General features: G+C 40.2%; 1 protein-coding gene across 1 annotated transcript; it reads left to right on the top strand.

Annotated features, from left to right (window-relative positions):
- The first annotated feature begins 1018 nt into the window (after positions 1–1018).
- LOC140889285 (uncharacterized) lies at positions 1019–2749 on the top strand. Its single transcript, XM_073296999.1, has 4 exons — positions 1019–1115; positions 1224–1306; positions 1446–1499; positions 1826–2749. The coding sequence occupies exons 1-4, from the start codon at positions 1019–1021 to the stop codon at positions 2747–2749; spliced, it is 1158 nt and encodes a 385-aa protein (XP_073153100.1).
- Positions 2750–12661: the final 9912 nt, after the last annotated feature.

The raw sequence follows: 12661 nt of genomic DNA, 5'->3' as shown, positions 1-12661 counted from the left end.
TCTGATTCAGAAACATCATCAGGTGAAAGTGAAGATGAAGCTTCTAAATGTCTTATGGCTAATGACGCTGATATTCCAGATGATGGAGAGGTACTTGACTTTACTTCTGATGAATTTAGTAAGGAAGATCTTATTAATGCATTAAATGAGATGGTTAATGAATATCATATGCTATCTCATAAGTTTGATGAGGTAAGAACAAATGGAAAGACCTCAACAGATACGTCAGATCAAAGTAACTCAGATGAGTACACTGGATCAGACAGTCTAAAAGCTCAGATAAGTTTGTTAATGACTGAAAACAATAATATGAGAAGTCAGCTTCAATAAACTCTATCTGAAAATCAGAGATTAACAGATTTAGTAAACTCTTGGAATAAAGCATCGATTTATTTAGATAAACTTACCGGAATGCAAAAGCAAGCTAGAGATAAATCTGGTTTAGGCTACAGCAGAAATGAAGGAAGTTCATCTATCTCAACTACTCAATCTTGCATGGAAAATAACAAATTTAAATCCATGAAGTTTGTGAGATCCAACACGATATATGAACCAGAGATTCCTATGACATATTCAATATCTCAACATAGTAAACTCTTACATAGAGGGCTGGGATATGTTGAGCCAGACAAATCTAAGTCTCGATGGACTAAACCTAGATCAAATTGGTCTGGATATGGTCTTGAAAGACAAAGAACTTCATCAAATCAACATAAACCACATTCTAATAACTCTTATAGAAAGTATTGGAAGTCAAACAAGAACAATCAATATTATCACTACACTTGGCATACACAACACAATGCACAAAGGTCATTACATAAATCAGTTATCCCAAAAGGAAGACATCACGGAAAGCCTGTAAGAATAATACAACTGTGGATTCCAAAGGGATTAATCCAGCGTGGACCCAAGTAGGAATGGAGACCAAAGTTATTTTAATTTACTTTTGCAGGTAAATAGAAACAAACTCATTAAGCAAGCAGTCTGGTATTTGGATAGTGGATGATCAAGGCATATGACGGGAGACAGAAGAATGCTATCTGACTATATTCCAGGATCAGGACCTAAGATTACCTTCGGAGATAACTCTAAAGGTACAACCATGGGTAAGGGTAAGCTTATCCATGGAAATATTCACATTAAAGATGTATTACTTGTAGAAAATTTAAAATATAATCTGATTAGTATTAGTCAATTGTGTGATTACGATTACTATGTAGAATTCCAAAGGCACACTTGTATTGTAAAAGATCAATCTGGACTAATCATTATGATAGGTGAAAGAAGTGGAAATACTTATAAGGTAAATTGGTCAGATCAACCACTTACTACAGTCTGTCTGGTAACAACAAAGATGAACCAAAATTGGTTATGACACAAGAGACTGAATCACTTGAACTTCAAAGCTTTAGCCAATCTGAGTAAACATGTATTGGTTACAGGTCTGCCTAAAATCGAGTTTTCAAAAGATAAAGTGTGTTCTTCCTGCCAACTGGGTAAGCAGATCAGATCAACTTTTAAAAACAAAGGATGTAAATCTTCTTCCAAAAGCTTAGAACTATTGCACATGGATCTTTTTGGTCCTATACCAGTAACAAGCTTAGGGGGAATGAAGTACACCCTAGTTATTGTTGATGATTTCTCGAGATTCACTTGGGTGATATTTTTAAAATCCAAAGATCAAACTGTCACCCAATTGATTAAACTTCTCTTAAGACTTCAAAATGAGAAATCTCAATCGATTGATAAAATTATAAGAGACAGAGGAACCGAGTTTACAAATCAAACTCTATCTACTTATCTTGAAAATCATGGAATCAAGCATGAGTATTCAGCAACTAGAACGCCACAACAAAATGGTGTTGCAGAAAGGAGAAATAGAACTCTGAAGGAAGCTGCTAGAACAATGATTGCTGATTCAGGTATTTCACAAAAGTTTTGGGCAGAATCTGTAAACACAGCTTGTTATACTCAGAACAGATCAATGATTAATAAGAAAGTCGAAAAAACACCTTATGAGATCTGGTATGGTAAAGTTCCAGTGATATCTTATTTCAAAGTATTTGGCTGTAAATATTTCATACTTAACAATGGTAAGACTCATCTGACTGCACTTGATGTCAGATCAGATGCTGACATATTTCTTGGTTACTCATCTGTTAGTAAAGAGTATAGAGAATTTAATACTAAATCTCTAACAGTTGAAGAATCAGTTCACATTGTGTTTCATGAAACATCAATCACTAATGAATCTCCAAGCTTAAATGATCTTAGTAACATAATAGAAGATTCAAATCTTGACACAGATGATGAAGAAGAGATCCAAATCATACAAAACAGAGAAATTCTTTGTGAACCAGATCAGGTTGAAGAACAGAGACCAGAAGAACCACCAGTTGATAATGAGATCCCAATGAACACAGACCTTGTTCAGCACCTTAATGATCAAACTCAACAAGGAAACACAGATCATCATTACAGATGGTCCAAAACTCATCCACCAAGTTTGGTAATAGGTAATCCATCTGCACCGTTGAGAACCAGATGTCAGATGATTAATGAATTCAAGCATGCTGCTTTTATTTCTCATATAGAACCTATAAAGATAGAAGAAGCTCTTTTTGATAGTAATTGGATAGAAGCTATGCAAGATGAATTGAACCAATTTGATAGGAACTCTGTCTGGCATTTAGTTCCTAGGCCCTCAGATAAATCTATAATAGGAACTAGATGGGTATTTATGTAGTACCCCGTAATCGAAATTGGTAATTAAGAGATTAATTATGTTAATTAAACCAATTTGGTATCTGAAAGATCGGAAGCTTCGAAGGTGAGATCGGAAGCTCCGATCAGGATCGGAAGCTCCGATCGATATTACGTCATGCATGACATGTGGCAGGATCGGAAGCTCCGATCGCCCTATCCGAAGGCTACCAGTGAGATTTTGACATGTGGCAGATAAGGATGTTCGGAAGCTCCGATGGCAGGATCGGACGTTCCGATCAAGGATCGGAAGTTTCGATCGAGGATCGGAGGTTCCGATCGATGCCTATAAATATAAGGTCCGAGACATTCATTTATTGCCAATTTCGAATTCTCTCCTTCTCCCTCGTGGTCTTATTTTAAGACTTTGGGTACTCTTATTCTAGAGTTGGAGTAGGATATTTGTTTTAGTATAGTCAGACAGTGTCTGACATAGTAGCGGAGCAGTGCTCGTGTTGTAGAGCCGTGTTCGAGGCTGTGGATTCGCAGCAGGGGAGTGCCCTAGTTGCGGGATAGTCGCCATCAGTGGGCTGACGACGGACGCAGGTATAGCTATGATCTCCTTAAATTATTTAGGAGTATGCAATAGCTTAGTTAAGGCTTTTAGCGCTTATTGAATGATGCATGGGTATTTGCATTGTAGACTTGATGATAGGCTTGGAACCTAGAGTGGGACTACTAGGACTGCCTTAGAAAGGTACGTAAGTAGTGACTGAGATTGCCAGCGGATATGCATGCTTATATGTTGCATTTATGTGTTTGCATGTTATTATTGTTATGCGGCATGTGCATATCATCTTGTGCCTGTACATCTGTATATCTTTCGAGATGAGCCAGTTAGGGTTGCTCAGCCCTGTTAGGACGTTTGATATCGAGTACCCTTAGGTACTGATACCTCGAGGACTCCGCGGTCCGCGTCCGGGATTCGGGAATGAGTGGTCGCACATAGTGGTTAGCTACCCCGATGTGACGAGCTTATATCCCAGGCGCCAGTTTGATCAGTTTGTATACAGTTATCCTAGATATGGATACCCGATCATTTGCATGCATCATATTTGTATGTTTATCCGTGCTTTCGTATTGAGCTTAGAGCTCACGTCCAGTATTTTCCGTGTATCTGGATACCCTATTCGATGGGGCAGGAATAGGTGCAGGATTGAGCACCAGGAGCCTGGAGTAGCCAGTGACCTTGAAGACAGCAGGATTAGCTGTAGGTTTTATTTAAAGTAATTCGATTGGGTTGTATAAATCGAGTTTGATTAGCCGGTTGTATTCTGCCGGTCTACTTGTATTTAGTATTCCGCAGCAATTTGATTTAATGCATGCTCAATTATGCTCTTAACTCTGATTAGGTAGTGGATCCGGTTCGGGTCGCTACATTTATGGTATCAGAGCACTGCATGCAAGGGACTTAGGAAATTGATAATAAGACTTCTTGATTATCCTTGTAGGATTTATTGAGGCTAGCGAAAGAAGATTTGGTTCTTCATTGCCAAGGTTTGCGGCAGAAGTTTTTACTAAAAGGAATGCAGCAGTGATGAGAACACCAGTAGTAGCATATCGATAGATAGACTGACTGCTGTGGACGGTTCATCATTCGATGCATTGGGATGTTGATCGAAGAACATATGGATTCCAGCCAGGGAAGACTGGAAGAGAAGATCGGTTATATCGCATCAAATACCTCTGAGGGCTTTTTGGAACGAATGGTGTTTAGTAATCCATGTGGTTCCAGTCCTTGAAGATTCTCCACTCGTAGTTGGAGAGATTGTCAGATAGACCTTCACCAGAGAATGCCTCGAGTGCCTAAAGCATGACAGGTTTTGAGAGTGAGGTCTTTAACCTCGTGCAGAACATGGTTTTGCCGGTATGCTTGTATCGATGCTTTTGGTAGGCATACGGAAAACTTCATGTTCAAAAGCATGATTTAGATACAAGAAGAACGCTGATGGTAGATCGTGAGCAGAAGAAGTCGACTGACATGCACTGACGCAGAGCATAGCTGGTTAGCTATCACGTGCCATTTCTCCGGAGTTCTTCGCTGGAGAACATGTAGAGAGACTTGGACGGAAGTATGCTTGTATCGATGCGTGTGTCGATTGGAAGCTTCATGCTCAAGGAGTGAAGACAAGTTCAACGATTTTAAATACTGTATTGATGTATTTGTAAACAGTATTTCAGTTGTAATGAATCATCAGAATTTGGTTGTATCAGTTCAAGTTATTGGATGTACATTTTGTTGTATTTTGAATACTGTATGTATTACATGGGATTGAAATAAAGGAAATTGTACATAACTTGAAGTAATGATACATGTTTTACTTATTCAAAGATTCGTGTTTGATTACAAGTAATTTTACTAAGTTTGGAATTAGTTGACTAATCAACTAGGATAGCTCATGGATTTTGAGTAAGTCAATGGTAATGGATTGACATGGGGTTAGTCTAGGTGTCTTCCTAGGGCTGACCTAATTAGTCGTTTGACTGAGTTAGTGCCATTGATGAGGTAATTCATCTGGGAGCATGGAAATATCGATCTGGTTTGGAATTTTGAGTTTTTGTTCTAAGTTGTTTCCTTAGGACAGTAGTCTGATTGACCTGCATAGGTTGAGACTTCGTGATGATGGGATTTCATCGGGATACCAAGTCGGGTATATGCCGAGAGTTGTAAACTATGACCATGACTAGACATGATGAAGCGCGACCCTATGCCAGTGTTACTCTGGGAGTCTTTTGTACTTCGGAGAATGCCTGGAAGCCTTCGTGCTTCAGGATTGGCGGTGGGAAGGCTACTTAGTCTAGAGTTTGGTAATAGTCACGACAGGGTATGACATTGGATTAGATGCCTGGTTAGGTGTCAGCGGTTTAGATATCGTCTGACTGTCGTCAGAGATATTGGTTGGCAGTTTTGTCACAAGGACCAGTCTTGGAGGGGTTTTCCTTGACGAGTGTGTACTCTGAACAGATAGTTTTAGTCTATTGGATACTGCTAGACTAGTGGATCTAGTCGGGGTTTGGATTCTCTTGTGATAGGGGCTATCCAGGAGTTTTGGTTTGTGAAATTCCTGAAACATTTGACTCGGAGATGCGTAGTTTTTTTAGCATTAATGGTTTCCTTCAGTGATAGATTATATCCGATGCTAAGTATTGTACATGACTATTTGAGGCGTGAGGATAGCGTGATTTATGCCAGTGTACACTTGTTGGTGATTTCAGGTGGGACACCACGGCAAGTAACCTCAGTCTCGATTTGTTGCAGTCTTAGCAAAAGATATAGTTATCAGGAGCAAGTTTCGCGACAGTTGGTAGTGAGTCAGTATCGATGCAAGATTGGTACTGGTGACTACTAATAGCTATTGTCTGACTTTGTCAGAGATAGGTGAGTTGAATCAGCTGTGATTCTTTTGATTCCAAGTATTTGGGATATGCGGACATATGGCCGTGAGATCATGATTATTGATCGAGCCATGTGAGATTTCAAAGGACCAAGACCTGGCGGATGGTTGCCATAATTTGGTTGGTACTGACAAGTTGTGTGATAGTCACAACTTATCGACGAGGTCGATTGGTTGAGCAGATCAATAATTAAGATATCATGAACCGAGAGATACTTGGGACGATACTATAAGTCGTCGTGCTTATGAGTTTGGATCCTTTAAGTAAATGTCTCGGAACAGTAAGAGAATTATTTGCATTCAGGGTTCTCGGGTGGTTGAGATTTTCGGAGTGCAGTTGTTTGGACTTTCAAGTTCGATAGATCACGGGAGGTGTTGCATGTTTTGACTTTGGTAAGTCATGGCTAGTTCGATAACTCGGGTAAAGTTATCAGTTGTAAGAGAAGGCATAATTGATCTGAACATTGCTTGGATTAGCAATGGTTGACCCAGTTTTGGAAATAGAATTGTTCCATGCTATTGGATTACAGTTTTGGGAACTGTTAGCCGAATACTTGTTTAGGCATTTCCAGCAGTTTTTTCGGAGGATTTTCGTTAAATTGTGATTCGACGAGTGTTGCGGAATTCAATGAGAATTAGCAGGCCGATATCAGTTGTTTGTTCGTGGGATGATACGACAGCTGAGACTGTGTTCAGAGTCTAGTGAGATTGTTGTCGGTGATTTCCCAGTACGTTCTGATGTGCTATGCCATTGAGTTGTTGGGATCGACCGAGATCTATTGGGTAAATTCGTTGGTTTACCGCATGTGTCATGGATTGCGCAAAGGGTTGAGGTGAACTAGTTTTGTTCATCTTGGTAGCAAGTCAAGTGTGACTTGGGATTGTTTTCTATGGTTGGATAACCAGTGTTGCGAATTCAATTGATATCTCGAGTGATGAGATAGTGGTGATCTTTAATCTAGACTACTAATGTTGTAGATGTTGCGGTCCCATCTATGTGTTCAGCATTATAGCGGTGACATTCTTTGAGAATATTAGTCAGCATCAAAGAAAATAAGTACGGAATGTAAGTCTGTCGATGCTAGGAACTTTCGGGATTGGTTGTTATCTGTGGCAGGACGTCAAGTGGGAATCGATTGGTTAACACTTGCGGTTACCTCTGGGATTTGATGTCAGTGTTAGACCAGTGGAGATACAGGTTGGTTGTATCTGGTCTTCTCGATAGTACGAACTGATTCTAGCAAGAGGGATAGTCGGTATCAAGTGGTATACTTGACGAGGAACTATCACTGCTAAGGTTCGTAGGAACCGTGGGTATTCGAAGAACAGTCGAGAGCACTCTATTGATCGTAAGGCTCGGTTATACATCCAAAAGATCGTTCTACTTCATGGATGCCGGTGGGCATTGACAGCGATTGAGACCCAGGTCTACTTCCATATTCTGGGGTGTGCCCAGCGTGCTACGAGCACTGCTTTCAGTTTAAATACTGAATATCATCTAGAGACAGATGGTCAGATAGAGAGCGCTATCCATACCTTGGAGGACATGTTTTGGGCGTGTACTATGGATTTTTAGTTCAGTTTAGTCAGATCAGTTGTCATTGATTAAGTTCGCGTACAACAATAGGTACCATCGTAGCATTGGGAGGACACCTGTTGAGGCATTGTACGGGCAACTTGTCATAATCCATTCTTCTAGAAAGAATTGGGGGAGACAGTATTTCTGAGAATGTCACTTTTTCGTAAGATTCTCAGATTTAGTCTTAAAGTCAAGTTGTCTCCCAGGTTTATCAGTCCGTTCGAGATCTTGGAGAACATTGGCGATTTCGCTTATCGACTAGCTTTGCCACCGCATCTTTCCAGTATTCACGCTGTGTTCCACGTATCACTGTTGCGTCGGTATGTGGCGGATGAGTCTCGTATTCTGCAGCGGTCTGAGGTTCAAGTGAGCAAGGATTTGACCTATGCTGAGAAACCTATTTGTATCCTGGATTATAAGGATAAGGTTTTTTAGAACAAAGTCATTCCTTTGGATTTAGTTCAGTGGCAGCGCCGAGGCACTGAGGAAGCTACTTGGGAGCTTGAAGAAAGGATGCGTGAAGACCATCCTGAGTTGTTTTGATTTCAGTTGTGAGTTGCATTCGGTACTTAAGATCTATTTTCGAGGACGAAATATCTTAAGTGGGGGAGAATGTAGTACCCCGTAATCGAAATTGGTAATTAAGAGATTAATTATGTTAATTAAACCACTTTGGTATCTGAAGGATAGGAAGCTCCGAAGGTGAGATCGCAAGCTCCGATCAGGATCGGAAGCTCCGATGCAGAATCGGAAGCTCCGATGCAGGATCGGAAGCTCCGATCGATATTACGTCATGCATGACGTGTGGCAGGATCGGAAACTCCGATCGGGATCGGAAGCTCCGATCGCCCTATCCGAAGGCAACTAGTGAGATTTCGACATGTGGCAGATAAGGATGTTCGGAAGCTCCGATGGCAGGATCGGACGTTCCGATCAAGGATCGGAAGTTCCGATCGAGGATTGGAGGTTCCGATCGATGCCTATAAATATAAGGTCCGAGGCATTCATTTCTTGCCAATTCCGAATTCTCTCCTTCGCCCTCGTGGTCTTATTTTAAGACTTTGGGTACTCTTATTCTAGAGTTGGAGTAGGATATTTGTTTTAGTATAGTCAAACAGTGTCTGACATAGTAGCAGAGCAGTGCTCGTGTTGTAGAGCCGTGCTCGAGGCTGTGGATTCGCAGCAAGGGAGTGCCCTAGTTGCGGGATAGTTGCCATCAGTGGGCGGACGACGGACGCAGGTATAGCTATGGTCTCCTTAAATTATTTAGGAGTATGCAATAGCTTAGTTAAGGCTTTTAGCGCTTATTGAATGATGCATGGGTATTTGCATTGTAGACTTGATGATAGGCTTGGAACCTAGAGTGGGACTACTAGGACTGCCTTAGAAAGGTACGTAAGTACTGACTGAGATTGCCAACGGATATGCATGCTTATATGTTGCATTTATGTGTTTGCATGTTATTATTGTTATGCGGCATGTGCATATCATCTTGTGCCTGTACATCTGTATATCTTTCGAGATGAGCCAGTTAGGGTTGCTCAGCCCTGTTAGGATGTTTGATATCGAGTATCCTTAGGTACTGATACCTCGAGGACTCCGCGGTCCGCGTTCGGGATTCGGGAATGTGTGGTCGCACACAGTGGTTAGCTACCCCGATGTGACGAGCTTATATCCCAGGCGCCAGTTTGAGCAGTTTGTATACAGTTATCCCAGATATGGATACCCGATCATTTGCATGCATAATATTTGTATGTTTATCCATGCTTTTGTATTGAGCTTAGAGCTCACGTCCAGTATTTTCCGTGTATCTGGATACCCTATTCGATGGGGCAGGAATAGGTGCAGGATTGAGCACCAGGAGCCTGGTGTAGCCAGTGACCTTGAAGACAGCAGGATTAGCTGTAGGTTTTATTTAAAGTAATTCGATTGGGTTGTATAAATCGAGTTTGATTAGCCGGTTGTATTCTACCGGTCTACTTGTATTTAGTCTTCCGCAGCAATTTGATTTAATGCATGCTTAATTATGCTCTTAACTCTGATTAGGTAGTGGATCCGGGTCGGGTCGCTACAATTTAAAAATAAACTCAATTAAAGTGGTACGGTAATAAGAAATAAGGCTTTCTTAGTAGCACAGGGTTACAGACAAGAAGAAGGTATTGATTTTGATGAAACATTTGCTCCTGTAGCTAGACTTGAAGCTATTAGAATATTTCTTGCTTATGCTGCTTTCAAGGACTTTAAGGTATTCCAGATGGATGTTAAAAGTGCATTTCTCAATGGTCTTCTCCAAGAAGAAGTATTTGTTGAACAACCTCCAGGTTTTGAAAGCAAAACTTTTCCAGATCATGTGTTCAAATTGGATAAAGCTCTTTATGGGATGAAACAAGCTCCATGAGCTTGGTATGATGCTCTCTCACTTTTTCTTAATAATCATGGTTTTACTGTTGGTTCTGTAGATAAAAATCTTTTTAAATTTGTCAAAGGAGATCATACTTTATTAGTGCAAATATATGTTGATGACATCATATTTGGGTCAACTAACCCCAAATTATGTAAGAAATTTTCTAAGATGATGCAGGACAAATTCGAGATGAGTATGATGGAAGAATTAACATTCTTCGTTGGATTACAAGTCAGACAGATGTACAAAGGAATATATATCAATCAGGTTAAATATACAAAGGAACTCCTAAAGAAATTTGGAATGGAAAATTGCTCTGCTGCTAGTACACCAATGAGCGCCTCAATCAAATTGGACAAAGATGAAGCTGGAATATAAGTAGATCAAACCCTATTCAGAGGACTTATAGGTTCCTTACTTTATCTGACAGCAAGCAGACCAGACATTATGTTTTCAGTCAGTCTGTGTGCAAGATTTCAATCCGATCCTAAGCAATCTCACTACATTGCTGCCAAAAAGATTCTTAAATATCTTAAAGGAACTCAGGACGTCGGATTATGGTATCCAAAGGATTCAAGTTTTAATCTTATTGGTTATTCAGATGCAGATTATGCAGGTTGCAGAATTGATCGTAAAAGCACAAGTGGGACTTGTCAATTTATTGGAGACAGGCTTATTTCTTGGTTTAGTAAGAAACAAACTTCTATTGCTACATCTACAGCTGAAACAGAATACTTAGCCGCAGGAAGTTGTTGTGCACAATTGCTATGGATTCAACAACAACTCAGAGATTATGGTGTTGATTAATCTGAATCACCTATTTTCTGTGACAATACAAGCACAATTGCTATTTCATATAATCCTATCTTGCACTCCAGAACAAAGCACATTGAAATTCGTCATCACTTCATCCGAGACCATGTGCAAAAGAAAGATGTTCGTCTGGAACATGTCTCAACTGATCTGCCAGTTGCTGATATCTTCACAAAGCCTTTACTCGATGCTAAGTTTTCTTATTTTCGTAATGTTCTTGGTTTAATTGATATTAATTAGTTAAGCACTTGTTTAGTGGGAATATCTGCTATACACTAATAACTTTTCTGGCTCAAGAACAGAGAAATAGATGAAAAACATAAAGATATTTCATTTTCATTCATTGATCTGCATCATAAGTTACACGAGCAAGATCTATTCTACTACGCATTTCTTGGCTCCAGTTGATCATCCAAGCACTTAGGGAGCCTTGAACATTGCAGAAGTCATCTTCAAAGCATATGTTCTGCATCTCATCTCGCTCCTTGAGAAGAATGAGAAGCCAAACTCCTGAAGACTTCAAGACATCTCGAGTATTTTGCGTTCCAAGCATGAATTTGCACCATCGCATTATAACATGATTACGACGACGCCTTGCAGGAGTCAATGGAGGAAGGTTAGCACGGCGAGGATAGAGTAGAGAGTCAATAAAATGCCACATATTCATTCCTTTCTCGAAAACTCTTCTCCTGTATATATCCTTCCGGATCTCATACTCTTGCTCAATAGATAAACCATTAATATTACTATACTAGCTATTATTTTCTGAAATCCTTATCTTGTGGTTCTAAATTTCGTTTAGCCTTGCTTTTATAGGTACATCTCAAGAAAATGAAGGGACATCGATTGTATCTACATCACAACTGTCCAATCAATGTTGTTTATGAGCTGATAAAAATAATTTGCATATCTAGAGGATTGCAACAATCCTTCTTGAGATTCTCAAAAGTCTATCATATTTACCCTGCTTTTAATATCAAATTATATTCCATGCAGGAAATTAATTAGTTGCACAATTATTTCACAGATAGCATGTCCAATCTCAAATAGTTCTTTTTTTGTTTACGTATACAATATCTTGCTTCGAAACTTTCAAAATATTATCATTACCTCATGAATTTAATTTATTGTCTGTTCAGTTTTCTAGGAAATATTTTGTAGTATCCCGTACCCTAATTGAGTAATTAAAGGATTAATGCTAATTAAATAAATTGGGGATTGGACGGATCGGAAGCTCCGAAGGGACGATCGAAAGCTTCGATCGGGATCGGAAGCTCCGATGAGGATTGGAGGCACCGATGATATTACGTCATCCATGACGTGTGGCTGGATCGGAAGCTCCGATCACGACCGGAGGCTCCGATCACCCCTATCCGGAGTCATCAAGTGATATTTTGACACGTGGCAGATCAGGATCTTCGGAAGCTCCGATGGCAGGATCGGACGTTCCAATCGAGGTTCGGACGTTCCTATCAGGGATCGGAAGTTCCGATCGTTGTCTATAAATAGAAGGCCGAGACTTCATTTCTCCTTGCCAATTCCGGATTTCCTCTCTATTTCTAGTCATATTCGAGTTGTTCTAGCCTTCCTAGGCTTGAACCGGGAGTCGTCTAGACGTTCGGTAGTCGTAGCGGAGTTGTGCCCAAGTTCTGGAGGCATCGACATCAAAGGGCTAACGACGGACGAAGGTATAGCTTTTGCTTC

Source organism: Henckelia pumila, chromosome 3 (assembly GCF_033568475.1).
Source record: "Henckelia pumila isolate YLH828 chromosome 3, ASM3356847v2, whole genome shotgun sequence".
Classification (NCBI taxonomy): Eukaryota; Viridiplantae; Streptophyta; class Magnoliopsida; order Lamiales; family Gesneriaceae; genus Henckelia; species Henckelia pumila.
Note: the sequence above shows the minus strand (reverse complement) of the source record. Positions and strands in the feature narration are given on the sequence as shown.

Bases quoted from the DNA above. Each gene is read 5' to 3' on its own strand.
- LOC140889285 (XM_073296999.1), top strand. From the start codon at position 1,019: ATGACGGGAGACAGAAGAATGCTATCTGACTATATTCCAGGATCAGGA. The intron at 1,116-1,223 runs GTAAGCTTATCC...ATTACTATGTAG, and splicing joins AGGTACAACCATGGGTAAGG to AATTCCAAAGGCACACTTGT. The intron at 1,307-1,445 runs GTAAATTGGTCA...TATTGGTTACAG, and splicing joins GAAGTGGAAATACTTATAAG to GTCTGCCTAAAATCGAGTTT.